Genomic DNA, 24,185 nt, shown 5'->3' with positions numbered 1-24,185 from the left:
GGCGGCGGGCCCGGCCCCGGGGCCGCCTCGCCGGGCGGGCCCCAGCTCCTCCCCGGGCCGGGGCCGGCGCTGGGGCGCGCGGAGGCGGCGGGTGTCGTTGCCGTGGCCGCTCCGCCATGTGCGCGCGTGTGCCCGCCGCGAGGGCCATGCTGCACATGGGCGGCCGGGGAGAGGGGAGAGGGGAGGAAAGGGCTGTTTACACAGACTGCAAACCGCCTGGGGAATAATGCAGGAAAGGAAGTGAGCCGGCTCTCTGTCTGACTGCTCTGACTTCCTGCTCTCTCTCTCTCTCTCGCACACACAGACACACACACACACCCCAACCAAGAAGAGAGAAAAAAATAAAAAAAAAAAAAGGAAAAAAAATCAGGATCTCATTACAAGAGCAACAGAGCGCTTGCAGGAGGCTGTCAGCATGGAAAACCGGGGGATTTTACCCGGCTCCCTCTAAGCCGCGAGGAGAGGTTGGAAAGAAAAGTCCCGCAGGCTCTGGGTAGGTGCAAGTGCTCGTCGCGGCGGGGCTCGCCGGCCGCCGCCGCCGCAAAGTTTCGGGGCGCCGCGGGGGTGGGCAGGAGGCGTCCGGGGTCGGGGACGGCGTGTCTGGGGGCGAGCAGGGCGACCCGGCGCCATGCGGGGCGCGGGGCTCGGGGGGGCTGCGAGCCGCGCACGGCGCGGGGGGCGCGCGGGGGGCGGCCGTTGCGGGGGAGCAGGGGCCGTTGCGGGGAGCGGCGACCGTTGCGGGGAGAGCGACCGTTGGGGCGCGCGACTGTCTGGGGGGAGCAGCGGCCGTTGAGGGAGCAGCGACCGTTGGGGTCGCGGCCGTCGGGGGCGCCGGGCGGCCGCGGGACGGGGGGTGGCCGCGCCGCCTCAGGGGACTCCCGCCGTCCTGACAGGGCACCCGGCGGCTCCCCGGTCGTGTCGCGATCCCTCCGGAGCCCTCTCGGCCACACGGGCCTCGCTTGTGCGAGCGGCATCCTACGAAGGGCGCTGGGGAAGGGGGGGCCGCCCGGGGTCTGTCACCGGCGAGAGGCGCCCGCGGGGGCGCGCGGAGCCCGGCGAGCGGCGGCGGGGGGTGAGCGGTAGGGAGGAGGGGAAGGAAGGCAGAAACTGCAGAAGGGGCTTTAAAAAAAAAGTGTCGGGAGAGTTTCTGGCTTGTCTGGAAACAGCAAGACTAATTGCCATGCGCTTCCGGTTTGAAACTGGCAGCAGACAACATCTTGAAAATGAGTCACTGCAGCTCACAAAGAAACTCTGTGGTTTTCTCCTCCTCAGGTTTATATATTTGCGCGTTTTTTCAGTTTCCTTTGTAGTCTTCAGCCCTCGGCGCTGCCTTCCCCCTCCCCACTTTTCTTAGCCGCCCCCTGCCCCAGGACCCTGTGGCCAACGTGTATAGTTTCCACATCAACTTAAAAAACATAAAAAGTATTTGTAAAAAAAAAAAAAAAAAGAAAGAGAGAGAAAGGGAGAGAAAGTGGAGAGTTGTTTTTGGATCTGGCTTTGCTGAAGGTTAGAGGGACTCCGATGCTGCAGGGGGAAAAAGTTCCCTGAATTTTCCACTGGCTGCAGGAAGAGAGCCCATTTAGTCATGGCTAAGTAATGTCTGCACACACACCAACTAATCTCATTAGGAGTTTCCGTTCCCTAACACAGGAGGGTTTTGTGAAGCCCTGTCAGCCTTTCTAGCGTTGCAGTTGAAAGGGAGACAAGTTACATCTTTATTTACTTAGGGAGGTAGTGCTACAACAAGTTTTTTTACATCGCAGCATCTTTGCAGGCTCGAGGACTCCTGCTTCAGAAGTCAATGTTTCACTTAATTTCAAGCGGAAAGCCGTGGTTTGTCTCATACTTTGCTCATGCGGGTTTTTTGAATAGTTCAGATTGAGCAGAATTTAAGCCTAAATGCTGCTTTAGGATGGAGCATGAAAATGGGATGTTGGGAAGGCTGTATTAAGATAATTATGTCTTCGCATGTGGGATAATTGTATGTAATTGCATGATAAAATGACGCTCTACTGCCATGATACTGAAGGGGGTGGACACTTTTGAACTGTGTATTGATCCGGGTAATCTGGCTCTATTGGTAATGTACATATTTAATTTCTGAGTGATATTTTTCTTGTACATGTAACTTTCAAATTAGTGATTTCTGTAATTACTTAGCGGTTATTTATTTTCATGACAATCATGGAAAAAAAATCGAAATTAAAAGAGTTTTCCTTCACTCCAGTGATTTTTAATTTGAACTAGAAGTTAACAACTTAGGCAAAAAAACATGTCCGGGGCAAACAAAGAAAATGGAGTCTTACTTGCAAGTGGTTTTTGATTTAAAGAAAAGTTAAAAAAAAAAAGTGAAGAAAACTAAATAGAGAAAATAATACTTAGCTACTTACTTAAATTTGTCATGTGATACGCTTAAGCAAGTAATTGTGCAAAAAAAAGTAGTAGTTGGATGAACAAGTAATTACAGTCAACCACGTGTTTACCTTTGAGGATCTTCAGTTTCCTCTACTTTCTATGTCCAAGCTGTACAGAAAGCTTTTTCCCTAAGCTAATTTTGTGGAGTTTTGTCAGTGGATTAGTGACCCTAAGCACTATTGGCCTTTTGATTCTGTACTGGAGCAAGGAAGAGTTTTAAAATTTGTGTACGAAACAGAAAATGTCTGATCTCTGTTTCAGTCAAATGCAGTCAGTTATCAGATAGATATATTTTCTGATTTAGGAGTTTGGATTCTTTTGTAAAATTCCAGATTTTGGGGAGAAGTTGAATATAATCTCAGAAATTCAATGTCATGGGAGAGCTAGTGTGGCAGACATACAACACCAAAACTCTTATTAGAGAGACTTCCCACAGCTCTTATCTCTGTTTGAAATATTCACACTTAATTATCCTGTTGTTACATTAAATATTGCTGAAATTTCAGTGTGACATCCATTGATCAGTATAGATGAAGCATACTCATTCATACATACACATCCATATATCTACACTAAATGAATTTTGTATGTAGCATTCACTCAGCATAAGCAAAAATATCTTGGTGTCCTCACAGAAAAATAAATGTAATAGTAGTATATAAGTTAGATTTTCAGTGTATTTGAAGAGAGGATGAAAATCAGTCCCTAAATGTGTTCAAAAAGTAAGCAGTTCTGTCCAGAAGAGAAAAAATGTGAACATCAAATTGTACATGGTGTTTTTTCATTTAAATAGTGAAAATGTATTAAGGGTGTTCCACTATAAATATGATTTTTTCATTACCTGCTTTGATTTATGAAATAAAAAGTTTGTAAAAATATATATATACTATCAGCTAAAGGATGAGCTCCTATCCACAACATATATCTCGATGTTCTGAATCGACTCCAGGAGCTGTTGCTAAAAAGAAAAAATGTACGATTTTATGCTATTCGATATCGCTGTCTCCATCTGGATGCAACCGATGAAACAAACAGCACAATCTCAGAGACATAAACGGAGCTGCCTCTTTCCTTGTAACTGTGCAAACTCCATGTGTTTACCCGGCACTGCACGCTAGCATGGATGCTTTCATAGATAGAAATGAAAATACATTTCATTTCGCTCCTTGGCAATTCTTGCTGCTTATTGATTCACGGTGCTTCTTTGCTCCTTTTAATTAAGGGCATTTCATTGAACTTCAGCCCTGAAAACAAGCCTCTCCACAGAGCGAAGCGTGCCCCTTTGCTGCGCGCTGCGTGAACTGCACCTCCCCTCTGCACTGCCGGTCCTGGGCCGGGGTGGGATGCGCGCCAGCTTCGGGCATGCTAGGATACAGGTATTGTTGTGGCATTAGGGAGCAAGGGGCTTGCTATATCTGAAGCTGAAGTCTCGTTTAGTTTCAAAACATGTTACGGAGGATTTATCACAGTGTGGCTGGTATTTTGCAAGTTCTCCAAGGTTGCATGGAGCCTGTCGTTGTGCTGGGGGTCGTGCGTACGCAGGCAGGAGGATAGGGGCATGTGAAGTTATGGACACCGGGTGCTGTCAGCTGCATGAAATGCCAATCTGAGCTTTGGAAATGCAGTTACATGACAAACTGTTTCTTCAGAAAAACAAAAGAAAAGTAATAAATGTTTAAGTAAAAAGGCATTTGGCTACAAAAGATACAGGAGATTGAGCTAAGCCCGAATGTAGTAACATACAGTTATTTGTGATGCATATGAATGTATTTTAGCTGGTGTATGTCTTGTTAGTAACACTGTATGAAACTTATATACCTGTGCGGTTACCTCTGTAGGCTGAGTAATTCTATATCACAGTACTGAATAGCTTAAGATAGACTAGATAAGACTTGTTAAATTGCTAGTGATTCCCCCAAAGGCCTGGCTGGTTGGACTCATTTGTGCAGTTCAGGTGATCTGCCAGTCCGTGGTTTTCTTCTGGTGCTGATGGCTCTGATCTGCAGCAGCTGAACATTGCCTTTTGAGTCCATCGTAGCACCAGGTTGCTCAAGAACTATAGGGTTTGACTTGATGTGCATCTTATCACCACAACCAGTACTTTGTGCAACAGGCTGTCACTTACAGGCTATTGAAAATCATCTAGTACTGAATATCGTAGGATGGGTTCATCATATACTATCCTGTGGCTTTCTCCGCAGTATTTTCCACAATAGGGAATCTTTTGCAGTTTTGAATCATTAGACAGATGTTTACTTGGTCTGTGGCTTGTTAAATGAATCAAGTGATAGTCCGGAGGCTGTTGAAAGCTCTTGAAAGGCTGACTGTATGTTCTCATGTTGAAGTATTTTGCTGAATTATGTATGATTTAAGAATTAGTCATGATCTTCAAGAGAATGTCAAGGTGTAGGTGCAGGAAGTCCAGCTCACTGCATTGCAAAACTGAGTGCTGCACGTATGGGGGCAGAGCACGAGGCACACGGTGCCCCTCGAGTGTGCACGCGGCAAGAATAGCGGGCATCCTTGCACCTTTGTTTAAGTGGATGTGTTTGGGGGTTTCAGAGCTACTAACGGCTTTGTCAGGATGCAGGTTTTAAGGATTTGCTTTTAAGTATAGAGTTTAAACTTGAAGCATTTTCAATGAGACTTTTACCGCTTTTCTAATAGCAAAATCTAAACAAAATACCTGCCATAAGAATTGCCATGAAAATATCCCAAAGGCAGTAAATGCCAGCTAATTCAATGCCAATTAATATCTATGTGGACATTTTGCTTTTCATATGAATAACATGATTTTTGTAGTTCCAAGTTTAGTCAGTGTAATTGATAAGGTCCATATCTCCCAGTGTCCTGAATAACTACATAATTATTTTAAAGTTATATTATAGTTAAGAACATAATATAGCCATGCCTTAAGCAGATACAACTCCACGGAACTATATATTTTTCTTAATGCTATGGAATTACAGTTGCCAATACCACATCCGGTTTTGGCCTGCTTGCTCTAGTAGCAGTGTCGTGACTAACTATAGTAGTTTTTGTCCTCCTCAGGTTTGTGCGTCTGTAATCTTTCCTGAGTGGTCGTGTAGCTGTCCATGTTGCAGCTAAGTGGACTGTTGTGCTGCTGTGGTACTTTCTTGCCTTTTGCCATCCTTTAGAAGGAATCCACTGACCCCTGTACGCATGGGCTGCCTGTTGAAAATTGTTGACCTGTATGATGACACCTATAAACTTTGAATATAAAAAAAAATTCCAAAGACTTTGCGTGCCCCTACATGGGAGAAATCAGATAGTTCTCAAGGTGCTGAGAAGACAGCAGGGAAGAAATTCTGTAGTGTGCCACAAACTTTCTTGTTTTGGTCTTGTAAAGCACTTAAGTGTGTATTTATTTGTGAGTGTGTCAGCCCTCCTGTTAATGCACTGAGAGTAATTGCATGTTGCAGACACTTAAAGGCTTTGCTCGATTAGGCTCTGAGCGTAACCTGGGTACTGGAGTAGCTCCTCCTAGCCCTGTGCCAGCTTCCCGCTCTGTGGAAGTGCCCCCCGAGTGTCTGTCGGCCTTGCTCTAAAACCTGCCCGTGTCAGGATGTTCTGAGCATGTGAGTGACATTTCCCTTCCACGGACCCTCCCCGAGCCCGTTTCACAGAGTCATTTGAACCATATCTGGGTCTCCGAGTGTCAATTTATCATAAAATAGTTGGAGGTTCTGAGTAGAGCTTTAGAGACCAGTTGAATAATCCTTGCAAATGGAGATGAGTATATGTTAATACAGAGGCAAACAATAGAGGCTTAATTTCTTCCTCTGCAAATGTGTGTTCTTTTTCTTTTATCTTGTGGATCCCAACTGGAAGATCAGTTCAGGTAGCAGCAGAGGAAATCTCACATCATTCAGTATCAAGTTGTTACATATAATTTTAGTTGATGTTACATGATATCTTAAATCGTTTGAGTTTTAATCTTTCTGACTCTCACCAATTATTTAAAGCCAATAAAGGCTTTCTTATCATTAACCTAATTATTAAATCCTGTCAATGAGATTTCACAAGATGGATCTTCCTTTGAAAATATTAGCGAGCAAGCAAAAATAAGTTTATGTAAAATCTGCTTCACAGTCATACAAAAAAGAATAGACAAAATACATAATTTCTCCACAGAATCTAAATGTCTTCAGTCTAATGCACTCCCGTGAGTTTTCCATCCTGGCAGTTTGTCTACAAAACAGTTTTCTGTCAAGCATCCATTTGCCTCTAATGTGGTGGCAGCACCTCTTTACTGTATCTCTGTGTATCTCTTTTTTTAACTTATTTTTATTTGAAGAAAATTGATCACATGTATTTCAGTTCAGGCTTTTGGGAAAGGATCCTAATGAGCATTGTTATTGTTTCTAAATGTTTGCATTGTGGTCATGCAGAGTGGCCTCTCTTGTATCAAGTCACAGTACAACACAAACAAGAAGTTTATAGACTCAAGTAGCGCTATTACCTCTGCCCAGCAATTTACAGTAATTCATTAGATGAAACAATCTTTAAAAAGCACTTAGGAGCTTAGAGCAGATTCCTGTTTCAGTCATGGCAGTGGAACCTGGAGAAAGTCGACCGCATTGCGAGGATTTCTTCCAGGCTGTGCTCCCGCCGCCGGGATGGCAGCGTGGGTTTAGGCTGCAGCCCGAGGGCCTCTCCCAAGCCCGGTGACTCAGAGCACGTCCCGGCCGCCGCCGCGGTCAGCGGAGCAGCCTCCAGCGCCGCGACACAAAGTGTCACCGCAGCTTCGTGCTGCCCTGAGCCTGCGCTGCCCCGGCAGCAGCGCGCAGCAAAACTCACGCTGTGATCGGGTCCCCGCTGAGGAGAGCGGACGGAGCCTCTGCACTTTATTTGAGCCTGGAATCTCCTCCAGGACCTGCTGTTCTAATGAAGATAACGGCTGCTGTGTATCCTCAGCCGCAGAGACACTGACAGACCGATTTGTGAATTGATGCCATTTCCGATCCGGGCCGTCCAGGCGCTTGCTCTGCAGTGAAGTTCACAGTAATCACTGAAATACCGTCCCCCCACTTGTCTTGTCTTCATGGTTTGCCGCAACCAAGGGAGTTGGTTTAAGTACCCAGGACGCTGTACAGGAGAGTAACAAATGGATACTCTGTTGGCTGAAATCACCTGTATTTTGGATATGTTCTGTTGGGTGTTGCAGCGTTTAAAGAACGATGTTAGGGGAAAGGTGTGCGTGTGTGACTTTAGATTCCTATTGGTATACCAGAAAAATGAAACATGCTAGAAAATAAAGCAACAGTTTGTTCTTTTAGTTATTTTTCAGTTTAGTTTAGCACGTGGTAACTGTGTAACAGAGCTCTGACTAGTACTGAGGAAGGAGAAAGAGCCCAATTTTTTGAGACTGGACATGTAAGCGAGATTCTTAATTTAGGTTTTTACTACAAGACCGTTACACACAGGATTAACACAGCGTGTAAAGTGAAAAGGATGCGCCTTGGCTAGTGCTATGAGTAACTCCTCGTTATTTATGACTAGGGATCATTAAGCCTGGCTCCTGCTCCAGGAACTATTGCCGTGGTGCTGGCTTCCTGGGGGGAACGGGCCAGGGAGAAGGGCTCTGTGCCCATGCAGCTTGCTATCTGCTGAGCGGCGCTGCGCCGTTCTCAGAGTAACGCTCCAGCTTGCGACGTGACAGCGCACAGGTTAAGCGCCTTATGTTACTTAATAGTTAATGACTCATCCGGCTAATCCAGCGACTTCTGAAAGTGCGGAGAAGGCCAGCCCAGGCTGCCAGGATAAGCTGCTATCGTCTCGCTGCGCTTCAGGTCGCACAGCAGTTGGCAGCCACCTCGGCTTGCCGCAACAGAATGACCGGAATTGCATTTCCTTTCATTTTTACTCTGTTCCTCTCTATCCACTGTAGTATAAAGGTCTGCTTGTTTACCTGATTTTCTAGTCTAGGAAAAATCAGTCAAGAGGGGAAGATCAGTTTAGAAATCTAAATATGAAGGGTATGAAAAGTAACATTTGATACAGCTGGTTGCATTATTACAGTATTTACAGCGCTAGGGCCATTAACAGGAGTTACAATACTGGAAATTTTAATACTTCAGTTTAAGAAACACGTACAGATAAGGAAAAAGTATTCACATTTGAGAGTAACTGTCACCTGATACATGTGAAATGAACTTCCTAGAGTAGGCCATGCTCTTGTAGTCTCTATCCCCGGCCACCTGTGTCTTTGGTTTTTGTTTGCATGCACGTTTTTCCTGAATTCACAAAAGGGACTATTAGAGATTTTGTACAGGACAGTCAAGGAGTCGTGAACTATGTCCTACTGATGCTGGCAAAAGCATAAGCGAAGCTCATATGGGGAAAATAAACACGTAGAGCTGGCTTTGAAGGCAGAAGCCGCTCAGCTCGCAGCGCCGCGCACTGCCGCGTGCCGCAGATGGGCGCCACATGAGCGGCCGCGGGAGCCGCCTTCGTCTCGCTCCTTCCCCGGGGTGGGTGCCTGGGGCTGTTGGTGGTTTCTGTAGTTCCGTCCATGGCCAGCTTTGGAAAGAGCTGAGCAGGTTGTTCCTGAAGCCTTTTGCAGGGAGGCGACTAGCCATGTTCCCTCCTGATAAGGGCTTTTACTCTCTTCTGATGAAAACTGTTCCTTGATCTGCGTCCTTACAGAGAAACCCCCAAATACTCCTGTTTTAAGGTTGTGTCATCGCACCTCTCTGTGCCAGGCAGCCCTTCCTTCATTGTGTTAATTTGCGGCCTGTGGAGCTTTCTTCCTCTGGCCATCTGCCTCGGTCTTTCTTTGATTTATTAAGAAAAAATACTGGGGACGTAGTGCTACATCAGATCTGCCTGCCAGAAGCACATCAGGACATGTGTCCAAACGCTTTCTTTGCTGCCGTGTCACTCAGCATCATCATGCAAGATTTTCCTGGGTCTTGCCGCTCTCGCTTTTGTGCTCCTGCAATTGCGGGAGTCTGATTATTTTCTTAAACACACCGAGGCCAGCAGGTGTTGCTGCTTGAGAAGGTGACCCTGTATATTATCACATGTATTGTAAACAATCTTTTAAAATGATAATATAACTTTAGGGGAAAACTGTTAAGCAGAGGTGGCAGAGCAGGGAGCAGGTGTGCATGGAGTGGCTCTGTTAAGTACAATGATCAGTAAGGACCCTCCGTGCTTTTCCGGTGCATCCTTAAACCCCTGGATTTGTGTTGGGATGTTACTGCGGTCCCAGGGGCGAATTGGAACTTGTGTGCTGGGCAGTCTTCAGCTTTCTCTAATGTTTCCACTGGGTGGTGCTGCAGGAATTCCGATTTTTTTTACTTGAATCTGCATTTCCCAGAAAGACGCCCCTAAAATATAATAGGAGGAAGTCCTGATTTAGAAAGTTTTTGCAGTTTCAACACAATAGAAAAACTCTGAGGATGCTCTGGCAGGAAATGTCCCGCTTGCTGGGTATGGAAAAAATGGTAGTATTCTGTATCACACACATACAGCAAGTTCCCTAAAGTGCTGTGAACACGGGTTGCACCATTAGCGTGATTTATTACCATTTAGCAGAGAAAGTTCTGCATAAAATTAAAACAGATATATTTACATGCTTGTGTGTTTATTTTTTCAAAGTCACTTAAACTATCATCAGGATGATCGCCTTTGATGAATATTTGACAAAGTTTCTAAGTAAACAAACTGATATTTGTTTTTCCTCCTTTCTGCCAGAATCGCTAACTTTTCACCAACCACATCCTCTCTATCATCCTTGAAGCATCTCTGTTGAGAAAGAAAATGTGAGGACTGACTCAGAGTTTTGCCTTGTTCTTCTAAATTTTCCTTAGCAAACATTTGGATGCTTTGGGCAGTCCTCCTCAACTTCTCATGATAAACTGCATGCTACACAGGCCAGTTTTCAGCGGGAAGGATCAAGTTTTGCTGATTTTTTTTTGATTATTCTAGGATACTATTTTTTCTTGATCGGCTCACATTTGCTTCTGGAATTAAATACAAAATAAATATGCTTCAATTTTGTAGAAGCAAAATGTAAAATAGAAAAATTGGTCTGGGGCATCTGCAAGCTATTAAGACTTTCCATATGAACATTCACTTTAGAAATATGTTTAAAAATACACAACTAAAGCAACTAGTCTGTGTTATTCTGTATTTTTCTCTAAATACATAATTTTGTCTTTGATATTTGTCATTATGGAATTTAATTCTTTGGTAATTTCAGAAAACCTTTTAAAATCACATAGCTGTTTATTTTATAAATATTTTTTAATTTGGAAATGAGTGCAATTTAGCAATAGCTCAATTTCCTGTAATGAGAAACTGGTCAAAAAAATCACCTAAATAATGTGAGTAATGACAGAATAGCTGTATTCTTTCACACGTTAATTCCAGAGTCACCTCAAGGGTTAAAATGAACCTGAGACACTTAGAAAAATAAAACCAGAGCTGCTGTTACAAACTGGGACAGATGTAGGAGGCCAGGTTTCCTGTGGCCCATTTTCCAGTTTCCTGGCTGCAACCTGCAGAAACGAAGGAAGCGGCGAGCTCTCGTGAAGGAGCCCTAACGCTGCCCGGCATCGCCCGCTCCGCAGCACGTACAAAGACGGCAAGTGGACGTACAGAAAATACACACACGTTTTCCAGAGCAGTTGGAAATGGGGCGGAAAATAGCAGGCATCTCTTAGGGAGAGATGCGGCCTGCTTGCAAACGCACGCACTTCCCTGTGGGAACAGTGGAAATAGAGGGGGTGCTGCTGCAGAAAAGGAGCTGGGTCTTTTGCAGCTGCTTTGGCTACAGGAGGAATTAGTTGTTTTTTCATGTGCTCAGTGAAGGTAATTTCCCCGCTCTGACCGGTGTCTTAATCCTGTTCATGAGCAGGTCTGATCGGTCTGGGATTACCTGTATTCCCTAATGCTGGCTAACACCTGCTGCGTCTTGCTCATTTAATTGATCTCCAGCTGATTTTTTCAGCCCTTGGGCTTCCCTGGTAGTATCTCTTGCACCTCTGTCCCTCATCTTTCCTTAGTGCAATGGCTCAGTCTCATCTCTGAGTCCTAAAGTGCTCTTCTGCCCTCTTACTAAAGTGAAAGAAGGCTAGTTTTCTTTTTAATGATTGGAGGGATCCCCATTTTTCGCCTTCAAAACTTGTTCAGCAATAAATATTTATAAGGGGTAAGGAGGAGCTATGAAGAAAGAATCCTGTTACAAAACATGGTACACTGGGGAGATGGGAGGGCTTGCAGGGAGATGCAGCAAGGTCTTCTGGAAGCTGAGGACCTGCGCTGAGGTCCTGGGCCCTGCGCTGAGGTCCTGGGCCCTGCAGAGCTGCTCTCCAGCTTTCTCTCCTGCCTTCTGTTTTTTTTTTTTTTTTCTAACGAGGAGTTCTACTGAGCTCAGTGCCTCAAAGAGGCTCTGTTTATCTGTCCTGCAGTTCATGTCATAAATCTTCCTGCTAATGAGTGTTCTAGTTAGTTTTGCCTGGGTGACTCCTGCTTTTCTACTGCCTGATTTTTTAGATGAGTTGCTTATTTGTTTTATTTTGCCCAACAGGTTAATGACTTATTTTTGTAGCCTTAATGCCACTCAGCTAGCACTTTGTGGCATGGGAAGTCAGGTATCTTGTCTTGATCACAAAATGGCAATACGGCCCATCAGCATGCACGTCTTAACTATTTCTAGTGCAACTTGCCTGATGTAAGACTTCCAGCTTCTGCTAAACGGCACCCTCATACCATGAGGCTGAGAGCCAGTCTTTGGCATTTGGGCCCACAGTCACCTTACCTTGGGGAGCAATTTGGCCTTCTTTGCAGGAAAGGCAGGTCTTAGATGGGGCAGTTTTGCCCTTGGAAGTGCCTGGTCTTTTCTGCCTTTTCCTTCAGGGAGGGCTTGCAATGTTGACTTTGCCACTGTCACCTCCATCCCATCTCAGTCATGAACTTTTTAAAAGTTTGGTGTGTGGAGGTCACATTACCTCGTCCTGATCATCCAGACAGGGCCATCTGAATGAATATGAATCGCTGTTGCAAGTTATGTGTTAGTGTGCGCAACTGCCACCATTGCTTGAGAAATGGACTATCAGGAAGCTGCATCTTGAAATATCCTTTTGCTGTGTAATACTATATTTCCAAGTCTAATCCTTTTTAACTGTGCCAGTAATTATTTGGAACAAAGGCAGTGAGTGGAATTGATCAGGAAGTAAAATTACGGGGCTAATCAAGTCAAGTCAGCCTTGTAGATTTGTTTCATGGATTAGGAAATATTGATGCTTGTCAAATGTATTGTATAAATGTTTTTAAAACAGTGTGATTGCAAAGCTATGTGTGTTAAAGTTGGACCACAAAACAATTTATTTGGACTCCTTTGTCTGGATCCATTTGATTACATTTTCTGTGATAAAGTCTATATAGGTTTCCTGTCTTGTTTTGTACCAGGAATGTATGTTACTATCTAAATAAGTGACTTTTTAAAAAACTTCTTTTCTTTTAATCATTGTTCACATTTTAGAGAATGGGCATAAGTAACAGAGATTAAAGCCAAGTTTATCAAATTCAGGATAACTCCATGTGAGATGCCAGAAGTCTATTTAAGTCTATTTAAAATTCTGTATGACCATATAGGCTAAGCATAAAGCTCTCTTTAAGGTTGTTGCTAGTGTGAATATTCCTAGTTCAGCAAATCGGACCTGAAGGCCATTTTTGGGGTGCATAGAGTAAAAGAAACATACGATTCATGATCAGCTGGAAATGCAGTTTGCATGATTTGCCTCGGTTAGGACCTATACATCCAGTTGCTATATAAACTGCATCCAGTTGCTATATAAACGTCATACAAAGCTTTATACAGGAACTCAGTGGCAGATGGGGCGTTGGGATCTAGTGCAGCACTGAGCTGTTTTAATCCTGTTGCCGTACGGGCAAACTTGGGTGACATCCAGTGGAAGCCGTCTGGACGTCCCACTTAAGCGCTCTGATACTGGGTGTTTGGGTGCAGAGGTTGAAGCCCCGTGAGAGCTGTGTCCTTGCAGAGGTCAGCACAGCTCTCACCCGGAGGAGCCCGACGCGGGCAGATGCTGAGGAGCTGCCAGGGCCTAATTGCACCACCACCGTCTCTCCGGGGTGCAGAGGCCCCCACATTATGTGCATATCTGAGCTGGTTCAAAGAACTGGTCGGGATGAAGCATCATTTTCAAAGGATGTAACCTTTTATATGATAACCACTGGAAGGCACCTCCAGTGGCCAGAAGAGCCTGGACAGCCGCCGAGCGGGCGCTCCCGAGGCCTGCGCTGCCCACGCAGTCTCACCCAGCTCGCACATCTGGCACCACGCACGCGGCTCGGTCACTGCGAGGCCAACGTTTATTCAGTAAAAAGGAATCCCAAACTGTCTCCATCTGGTAAAACGAGAGCCATCAGCAAGCAGGTTGGTAACGGAAGGCACAGCGCGAGGTGGATGCAGCGTGAGCGCTCCTGGCTGGAGCTGGATGGGGATGGAGGAGGCTGCAGCAGGAGCCGCGCGTCCTGGGTGCTTCCACCTCCCTCCGTGCGGAGACGGGGTCTCCGCTGAGCCCAAGGAGACAGGGCTGCGGTCTGGAACGAGGGAGCTGCGTCTCGGAGGCGTCAGGTTGCAGCGAGGGTCACGGGGTGGAGTTTGCACTGGTGCTTCTGTAACCCTCTTCCATCTTTCGTTTCTTCGGCTAAAATTCAATGGACAATGTTTCTAGCCTGTGACCCCGTGTGTATTTTAATATGGTTTTCAAATGAGATATTTTTAATTTTCCAAAGCAAAACATGCTGCATTTGTGATTCCTTATTTAAAAGATCCATATGATACGAGCTGATATTCAAGCTATCCCTATATAAAGTACCATATGTAGAAACCATGATTATTTTTAAGCAATGCGCCTGCATATACTCACATTGTAAAATAACTTGAACAACTGAGAAGTTAATGCAAACATAGATGTGATACCAGATGAATAAAAACACTTTATTAGCTCTGATGTTATAGATAAATAATCCATGAGGGATGCTAACAGCCACAGAGATTGTCCAGTTTAAAGGAAACTGTTAGTACTGTGAAGCAAGTGGGTTACTTTTAGATATACTTAATTGCGGCTATACAATTTCCTACTCTGGGTGGAAAAGGATTTATATATAAAAGTGCTGAAAAAATTGCAATAAAGTAATTGCAAAAAGTGCCAAAACCTCCACATAAATATGTATTTACTTGCCCTTAAACACCCGTTCCTTCATGTGTACCTAGCAGCGCTGCGAGCCTTTGCCATCCCTTGAGGTACTGTGCAGTCGGCCTGTCGCACAGCTGGGTGTCATTAGATGTTTATTTCTGCCCTGCCCATTCAAGCTGGTTTCCCAGTTATTTAGGGAAATGCGGCTTTTGCATGGATAATAAAAGCATGGCCAATTTTTGCAAACTCCTTTTTGGGCAGTTTACTTAGAAATTATTTAGACCAAAGTGAGTCTCCAACTTGTCTTTTCTGTAAAAATATTTACAACATCCGCTAGTATCTTTAACTTGTTTTTACAATAGCTTTGGTGAAGCTTATGTAATTTAGTTTCATTAACCACTGTATTTCCAAGATGAGCATGCAGTGAGTTAGAAAAAATAAATGGGATTTCTTTAGTGCTCTAGCAGACTTGAATGGGCAAATCGTATTTCTGCGAGCAGCTTGTTACGTGTAATAGAATAGTTAGCAGCTTTATGCCCTCTTGTGGTCAACACACCGAAGGAACTGTGGGGCTGTAAGCTTTCTCTAACTGTCTCTGTAGTGTAGCAGGATATACAGAGTAATATTTTAGAAAACAAAATGAGTAAGAAAATTAGTAATTATCACTTTGTTTGGGTAAAGCCAAAAGTAGCCACTGCTGCATGAACTCTCAACTAATTACTCTCAAGTAATACCTAACCCAGTAGTCAATTGCTCCAGTAATACTGGCATTTTAAAATGTGCATTAGTTAGATATAACACATCAGAATTAAATATCAGAAGAGACAAGAAAAAAAAAGATTTGCTGCACTGTTAAAATGCAGTCAAAGTTATGGGGAATAATCTCAGTTTGTTTAAAAGGTCAGTTGAAGCTACATCTTTTTACAATAATGAATTGTCTTTGGTGCCAACAATTCCAAGTTTTAAGTTGTCTATGGGCCTGCTGGTATGTTGTCATTCTTAAGTTTGTTCACGTATTATAGTACAGACAGAGAGCAGGAAAAAACTATTCAAACATCCTTAACAGTGATATTCAGGCACCGTTAAAATGTATTCCAAACTTTCATGTATGACAATGAAAGAAGAGACCCTTGTTACACAAAGATTCAGCATAAACAGTGCTTACTTTACTGTGGTTAAGTCAAATGATCATTCATCATCTCTGCCAAATATATAGTATCTTTTGAGCTGGTTGAATTAGCAAGCAGAAAGACTGGGAGCTAGGAAGAAAGAGCCTGGTTTCCGATTGTCCACACCAAAAGCAATGCTTCGCTCTTCCTCTTTCCTTCCCTTTCTCCCAGTGACATAAACTGACAAGTTCAGTCCACTCATCATGAGTCAACAGCATTTTTTTTCAAATTTATTTCAGTGCGTACTTATGTCCTTTTTTTTTTTTTTTTTCCTCTATACCTTTTTTTTGAAAAGTGGCTCCCCACACTGAACTGGAGGCTTCGGCTAGAGATGATCCTGTACCACATGAACTAAATGGGTAATTCTTACGGAATTTAGTTCTCTTTTCAGACTAAAACCACGCTGAAATATGGGGCTCCAGGGCTTGCTGATCTTGTGGGGGTTTAGTTGCCAATGCTGCAGTAACTTCCTTTGCCAAATTGCACTCGTGGCAGAGCCTATTACCGAGATGAGCGCTGGCTATAACACGAGCTCTCAGATGTTTTTCACACTGTCGCCTTCCTTTGTCCCCTCTAGGTATGGAGAGTGCAATCACGCTGTGGCAGTTCCTTTTGCAGTTGCTGCTAGACCAGAAACATGAGCACCTGATTTGCTGGACGTCTAACGATGGCGAGTTCAAGCTACTCAAGGCAGAAGAAGTGGCTAAGCTGTGGGGACTCAGAAAAAACAAAACTAATATGAATTATGACAAGCTGAGCAGAGCGCTCAGATACTATTATGACAAGGTAAATTTTGTTATTCTCCTGCAGACTAAGAACATAGACACACTGCCTTTTAATATTTCATCTCTATGTGGAAGCTTGTTAAAAGTTCCCCTAATTAGCTGTTACGGTGGATAACACTGCGGAAGGCAATCACAGCAGAGGTAAGAGGGCAGCTAACACATGCACAGGAAAACAAGGCACATCTCTTTCCTAAAAAGGGGAAGTTATGACCTAGGCTTACACTGACTGCTGCTTACATGTGTTTATGCATTTGGCTACCCAATACTTTCTGTAGCTTTTGACAACAATAAAGTACGTGTTGCTAATGAAGGACTGTTTGATTATTGCAGCCTGTGTTAGATCCCCTGGAAGGCAGGAAGGTGGTAGAAAGCAGTAAAATTGGGATGCAGCAGATACAGAGTGGCAGCTTGGCCAGCAGGTATCTACAGCTGTCTTAGGACAAGGAAAAGACACACAGAAACCCCAACAGAATGGATAGCAGGGTTGAATTTCAGAGTTTTTGTGGAACACGGTCAGTTTTTAGCTAGCCTTGCCTGATCTTTCCTGTGAAACTTTTTGTTTTACAATTGCATTGGGTCCTAATTCTTTTAGTTGGCTACTATCAGTGTTCAAACAATTCCAGAATTATTATGGCAGTGCAGTTTTACTTCACGAGAATATCACTTCATTTGTTAACATGTAGTGTTTCTTAAGAGTTTGTAAGTCTTCCACTAAGTCATTTTTAGGACAAAATCTATGTCAGGTTCAATAGTAGTCTAGATTATATGTTGTTATGATTTAATTAGCAGCAAAATACACAAGTGAGCACCAATTCAGAATCTTACTGGAAGTGCAGGCTAAAAATGGCAAATAACAGGAAAAGCAGCTTGCCAGGTGGTGGGTGCCAGAACAGGGATGTATTTGAGTGTATTTGTCAGGGTAATAGTCTCACGTTGAGCTCACCTCAGGTGAGAACTATTTTTGTGATAGAATCTTAAATTTACACACACTTGTGACGTTACCTTCTGGGTATCTCATGTAAAAAATGGTAGAGTGCATATTTTGGTCAAGATTTCTACCTTAAATTTATTTGCCCTTGCAAAACCTATTTAGTTTTGCCCCTTCTTCATGTCGACTGAGGAGGTCATGGTTACATCTGTTGAAGTTTCATAGAACTAATTAGACACACGACATCAGCACAGTTTAGGCTCCAACCTTATAAATGGCAATTTGCCTGTGTTGTTTGTGCTATGCTGTATGCTCTCATAAACCGCTAACAGAGAGGTATTGTAGACATGTGTGCATTCAGCTCAGAGCCATTTTCAAACTTTATTTAAAACTAAAATCTGACATAATAATATCTTGGACATAATGCAGAACTGTTTAGATCTCTAAATTTGCTTCTGATTTTCAGAGGTTATGAACAGGCCTATAATCTAGAAGTCAGCAGAGGATCCTGGAGACCAGTACCCCTAAAGATCAGATTTCTTGAATTTACTGGCAGTTAATAAGATCCCTGTCATGACTAAATCCTCCCTCACTTCAGCAATCTTTGGACTCAGTTTTAAGTGTGGAGGCAGCAGTATTGCAGAGGACACAAAGATGAGAACAGGAAGCAAACACAGTTTGTATTAAATTGGCTAGACTAGAGTGGAAATCTCTCAGATGTGGCAAGACACTAGAAGATAAAAAAAAAAAACTGCGGCTCTGGAGCAACTAAAGTTTCTTGTGTTTTCTCCTTTCTCAGTTTCAAACTCTACCAGGTTCAAGGAGTTTCCAATTGTTTTTCCAACCCTTTTTTGGATTAACATTATGGGGTTTTTTATTAATTAAGTCATTTCAGGATTATTTCCTCTTAAGTGAATAATTTTTTAATGCTATTCCCGAATTAATTATTTTTACTAATTCCTGTGTTCTTGAAGAATACATTAGAAAGGTTGGCTCTTACAGGTTGGTATACTAAAAAAGGAAAAATACATAGTACATTTACTTGGTCTGTTGCCATCCTGATTTTCAGGAAAGAGAGACGATATTAGTCAGTGACTAACAGTAACGTTCAGCACGGTTGCGGCAGGCTAGCTACCTTCACAAGGCAGAGGAAACTAAATATATTTGTTGTTGAACTGAGTTCAAAGTATAGTTGTTTACTGTGTGTTATTTGTAGTGTACTAATTCCTGAAGGGCCAGTTTTGCTGCGTACCCAGGCTAGAACAGCGACTAAAAATATATTCATTGCCAATTAATTTTACTGAGCACAGTTTGGCAGTCTTGCTTTCTGTTGTTCACATTAGAATTAGGAAGGGCCCTTTCTAATGTGTTAGGAAAGTAGTTCTAGTTTCAGGTTTAGAGCCATAAGTTTTGAAACAAAATCTTTGGAGTATTTTGTGCGGTAGAAGTCAGATTTTGTGCTTGAGACCCTCCTAAGGTGGCTGCCTGGGCAGGCACAAAAGGATCCAGTGAGGACAGTGTAGCGGGTGTTCCAAGCAGTTAACACGGTGAATTCCCCTACACCGAGGGCTAAAAAGGCTTCTCAGCATGGGAAAATTTGCTTCATTATATCCCTCAGCCCTTCTGATTAGAGACTGGGATTGGTGCAGGCAGAGAGCCTGCTGGGGAACAAACGGCACATCCAGGCAAGCCCAAATAGGCGCCTAGTGACTGAACAGATACTGCTTGAAAATAGGAGGTAAGGTATTTATGGCACTTGTCCTTTAAGAATTGTCTCTAAAATCTCTTTTCTTCAAAACAGTAGAATGCAGTGACTTCTTACTTGAGGATCCCTTTCCCCTTGCATATCCCAGCCCTTTACCTTTCTTTTTTCTTTTGTTTTTACAGGACAGTGTTTTCAGTTGCTTTGCCCTTGCTTGTCATCTCTTTTCTCCCTGCCCTGTCAACACTGGCCACAGGAGTGGCTGTACAGTCTTTTTGCCAGGTTTCTTGCTGAGCTGACTGTTCTTACAGGCATATATTCTGCTTTTCTTGTCTTTTACTTCAAATTTTATCTAGCTATGACCCAAGAATTTTGGCCATTTTTCCTCAAGTTTTGCAGCAGGTGATTGTTCCTGCATGGAAAAAAAAGGATAAGCTCCTGCTTAGCAATTTATTGTTATCTGGGTTTGAGCCGCAGCCCAAAACATGGCTATTGCTATTTACATTGCAGGAGTAACTCCTTTAGCATAAAAAGCAGCAGCAGCCCCATGGAGGAATGGCCTGTTGTGTCCTGCAGGGTCACAGGCCACAGAGAAGGGCGGATTGTGAGATGAGGGCAGAGGGGCAGGGAGCCTGTGCAGGGCCTGAAGCACAGGGCAGCGCATGGTGAATGCAGGGGGGCCAGAGCCAGGGGCTCGGCAGCAGATTCGATCCTGAACTTCAGATCCTGAATCCTCCCCTGCCTTCACTTTGGCCAGTGCTGAGGCAGAGCAGAGGAAGACGTTGAGGAGGGAAGAAACCTCCTTGGCTTTCTCCTTTCCTTTCTGCACAACAAAATAGCAAGGGCTCGTGAAGGCAGACGGCCCCCGTGGGCTCTTGTGCTCCCTTTCCCAGAACGCTTTGCCCGCTTTGGGGGTTAGGCCGAGAGCAGGCTAAGCCCTGAGGTAGCCGGAGGGCGCGCTGCAGAACCTGGCCACCTTCCTCACCCTTGAGTGTCACGCACGTGTGGGCAGGCGGGTGTGCTGGGGACGAGCAGGGTGGGCAACAGGGTGACCACGGTGCTGGGGGGCTGCAGGAGAGATGAGACACAGGGCCGCTGCGTGAGCCCCGTGGGTGCTGGTGTGGTGTCTGGAGGGACGTCCCTACCTGTAAGCCAAGGGATCTGGCCAGCAAGTGAGTTTGAGATGGGGGCAGTGACCTTGCGGCAGCGGCACAAGGGAAGGGCATTTCGTCCCCGGGCTGCCCTCTGCATGAGGTGATGCTAACTGAGCTAGTGCCTCATGGTTTGTCTTTGCAATTATCCACTGTAGAGAAATAAAACCTGATCACTGCATAAATGGAGGTTTATGGGCTCTGCTGTTTTGCTTGGGGGGAACTGGCTTGTTAAAATTCATCATATGATTCATCTGAAGTTAAAAGTAAATTAATTCCAGGATTGGAGCAAAATAACACAATTAGGGCAAGTTCCTCAGCCTGGATTTCAAAGCAAGCATGATGTGCTGTTAAGGCTGATGGCTGGAATTATCTAAAATTCAGATATAAAGCACCCCAGGAAATGTATAGCATGGCATGGCTCAGTTGTAATTTGCTACCCTGATGCTGGTTGCTAAAGGTTTGTAGATAACCTAAAGCCTTTGCATTTCCTGCTTCATTTGTGCGAATAGGTTACCCCATTTCTCCTCACCCCTCTTAGTGCGTTTCCTCAGTTGCCGTAACAGGGCGGCCGGTCAGATCAGAGTGAGCTGGAGAGAAGGTGTCCTACACGCTCTCTATCTGCAGTGTGAGCACCAGGGCTGTTCCATTGCACACGCTGGCTAGTCAAACACTTTTGGCCAAAACAGTAGCTTTTTGTTGGTAAAGCGGCCCCACTGCTTTGTTTTTTCTGATAGCTGAAACCTTTGGGAAGTCTCTACGGGTTTCATGACTGCCTGAGGCACCCCCATGCATATATCAAGGTGGCAACACAAGAAGGAAGCTCGTGAGGTTCCCAGTGAGGTTTTTTTGAGTGGGAGAAAGGTAATGACAGGGTGAAGTCCAGGAAATTACATGCAAATAGCTACATTAATTGGATGCTATGGTTGTGAAAATCAAGTCCTCAAAATTTAGGAAATGCAGGTCTCACAGTTACCTGTGTACACTGCATTTTTAATTACACATTCATACTGTTGTCATGAGTAGTTATTTAATATTTTCGTATCTTCTTCGAATGATATGTGGCCTCAGGACTTACTCAGGGCTGTTCAGCCTCTCTTCCAAAGACAAGAATAAATCATTTTAGTTTCAGGTAATGGCTCCCTCCTTGTTTAGATGAGCTGAGAGAATGACATATAGTATATAAATAAAATGAGATTCTTGTCCATGTTTGGAGCAGCACGGGGCCAAGACCTTTTAGGTGTTTGCTCTTAGTATTCAGGGGTACTCCACACAGTTCCCTCTCTCCATACATGGTCAGACTAAATAGCCTGGTTACTATTTCATATTTTTAAAGCCCAAATGTGGATGGCAGCATGGAAGAATTGTCTGGGGAATAGGGCTTCTTGCTTGGTCTGTTTGCACAACTTTAAAAATGTGCAAGCAAGCTATGAAGTGATAGTGGAAATCACTGCTTTGCTTTTGGGAAGGTCCACCCTTGAGTTAGCTCAGGGGAAAAATCCAAGATTCTGCTTGCCTGCACACTGATGTAGACACACATCCCATTTTTAAGAGCAGACTTTGCAACCACAGCTACATCTCCTGCCAGCTTACATATTTCAGAGTATGAAGATTTCTTAGCTTGCTGTCTTGTTTTTATACAGATGACTGTAATTTTACCTTTCAGAAAGAGAAGGTAGTTATTCCACCCACAAGTTCTGGTAAATTCTCATGCAGGCAGACAGCATGCCATGGACCTGTCCTCTTCTGCAAATGTATGTTAGGTGCAAGGAGTGGAGCAGAACAACCTGCTCCCTCACAGGCTTCCCAGCCTGGGGCAGCCCTGCTCCTCATAAAGCCCTAGAAGGAATCTGTCTGATCTCTGGGACTTGCAGAGCCAGACAACTTGCAAGACATCCAAATGGGAGTTAAAAGAAGCAACTACAGCTCAGGCCCATCTCCTTCCATCCCAAGCAGGGGCCTGGCAACAAGTTTGCCCTGTTCTGCTATAATTTGGGCACCTCTGGCACCCTGTCTTTGTTGATTACAGGTCGTTTTGTAAGAGGAGGAAAACATTCCTAATCCATGTGCCTGTCTCTGGAATTTGAAGTCCCACATTAGTCTATGAAAATAGAAAGTGAGTCCCCAATCCTGGCTCCCTCCTCACATGGTTCCTGCAGGCACAAGATTTACTAGCTCACAGGGCCGAGCTAATCCACTAAAATCCTTATGTCACCTTGTCCTATGGCCAAGCCTCATCTCCAGACAGCTCAAGCAGCAAATAGGAGTCAGTGTTGATTAGATTAAGAACCAAGAAATGTTTGAGCCCCACACACACACAAAACAAGAGGAACCTAAGCCTGAGTTGCACTGATAGAAAATGGATGAAGAGCTCCCATTTATTTCTGCAGGACTCCTAGTAGTAGTACACTAACAAAAAAGAAAACAACCCAGCAGCACCACCAAAAAGCCCCAGCGTCCCACATTATAGCCTGGTTTTAAGGTGCAGGGGAACCCAGGTTTCTGAGTCTTTGGCCTGTCGGTGAGCTGGGAGGAGAGGGGGAGACGCTCCTGCAGACGGGGGCCCCGTGTGCCCGTGGAGGCTCCTGCTCCGACTCGCTGCTGGAGGTCTGTGGAGAGGAGGCTGCGGCAGGTGCCGCTATCCCCGTTGTGAGGGGTGTGGGGAGCTGCCAGTCCACGCTGGGCACCCAGGGCCTGCTGGCTGGCCCGGGCAGGTGCCGCGGGTTCATTCCACACTGCATCATTTCGGAGTCCCTCAAAGGTCTCCGGCAGCGGCTGGGGCCAGGCAGTCTCCTCTCTGGCAGTTCATTGCAGCCAGACCCAGGGCACTTGTGGCACTAGTGGATTCAGAGAGATGAAAAAGAGGGGCTGAAAATGCCATGGTGCTGGCCTGCTACTAAGCCAGGGGCTTTACCTCCCTGCAGAAGCAGTGGTCAGCGTGAGGAAACCTTCCCTAGCCTTCCATATCCAGGGTAGAAACGGTCTGATCTGTCACAAAATCTGTCACTGTCTTCCATGGGCTGAGGCGTCTTCTGTAGTTCTTGATGGTTTTGACAGACCACAGAGGTGAGGATATATATATAAAAAAGCTGCTTTTTACCTTCAATTATTTGTCAGAAAAATTCATAAATGACAGTGGCATTTCAGAGACAGTTAATTAATTTGCATCCTTATTTTCCTTTACGTGCTGATGGAGGTTTCCTCAGGCGCCACATTTAATAGAAGGCTCCAAAGTGCTCGAGGGAGCTGCTCTTGAATCGTTTTAATCTTCAGCCCTCATTAGGCAGGCCTTTGCTGCAGGCTTATGGAGATGGAGGAGCTACAATGAAAGAGAAAGACCTTCCTAAAATACAACTATATTTAATAATAACAGAGGAAATATAAACTCACCAGTCTACTTGGTTGCTTTTTATAGCAAAGGCCCCCTGTTTCAAGCCTGCACCAGTGTAAAAATGCTGCCCTTAATCTAATACACTTAATCTTTCCCTGCTGAGAGTCACATTTTCCAAGTACTATCTCTGTTCCCAGTGTTGGATGCTGCAATAGCTCCAGCTGGCATGAGCAGAGATGAGGGATTATTTTAAATTAAAAGGAATATATTAAAAAAGGAAAACAAACCCCGCTCTGGATACTTCTTTTCATGAGTGAATTGTGCTGTTTCTTTTGCATTTTTAAAGAAAAATGTAGTGTCAAATTTGTGAATGAATCAGAGTGCAGATACAGCGTGTTTATCTGGTGTTTCTTCTGATCGATATAGCAGTGCAGTTGCCTCTTTCTACAGACCAGCCCTGCTTTTGTGCCAAGCATGGCAAGCCCTCAGAGTTACATGATGTACACATAA

General features: G+C 44.5%; 1 protein-coding gene across 1 annotated transcript in view; it reads left to right on the top strand.

Moving 5' to 3' along the window:
* The first annotated feature begins 110 nt into the window (after positions 1 to 110).
* ELK3 (ETS transcription factor ELK3) overlaps positions 111 to 24,185 on the top strand; it is a 35,609-nt gene continuing 11,534 nt past the window's right edge. Inside the window, exons 1-2 of the mRNA XM_088532883.1 lie at positions 111 to 493; positions 16,356 to 16,564. Coding sequence (XP_088389009.1) covers positions 16,358 to 16,564 — 207 coding nt within the window. The 5' untranslated portion in view covers positions 111 to 493; positions 16,356 to 16,357. The remainder of the gene's footprint in view (positions 494 to 16,355; positions 16,565 to 24,185) is intronic.

Source organism: Tinamus guttatus, unplaced genomic scaffold (assembly GCF_059628265.1).
Source record: "Tinamus guttatus ecotype Peru unplaced genomic scaffold, ASM5962826v1 Tinamus_guttatus_pri_ptg000472l, whole genome shotgun sequence".
NCBI lineage: Eukaryota > Metazoa > Chordata > Aves > Tinamiformes > Tinamidae > Tinamus > Tinamus guttatus.
Note: the sequence above shows the minus strand (reverse complement) of the source record. Positions and strands in the feature narration are given on the sequence as shown.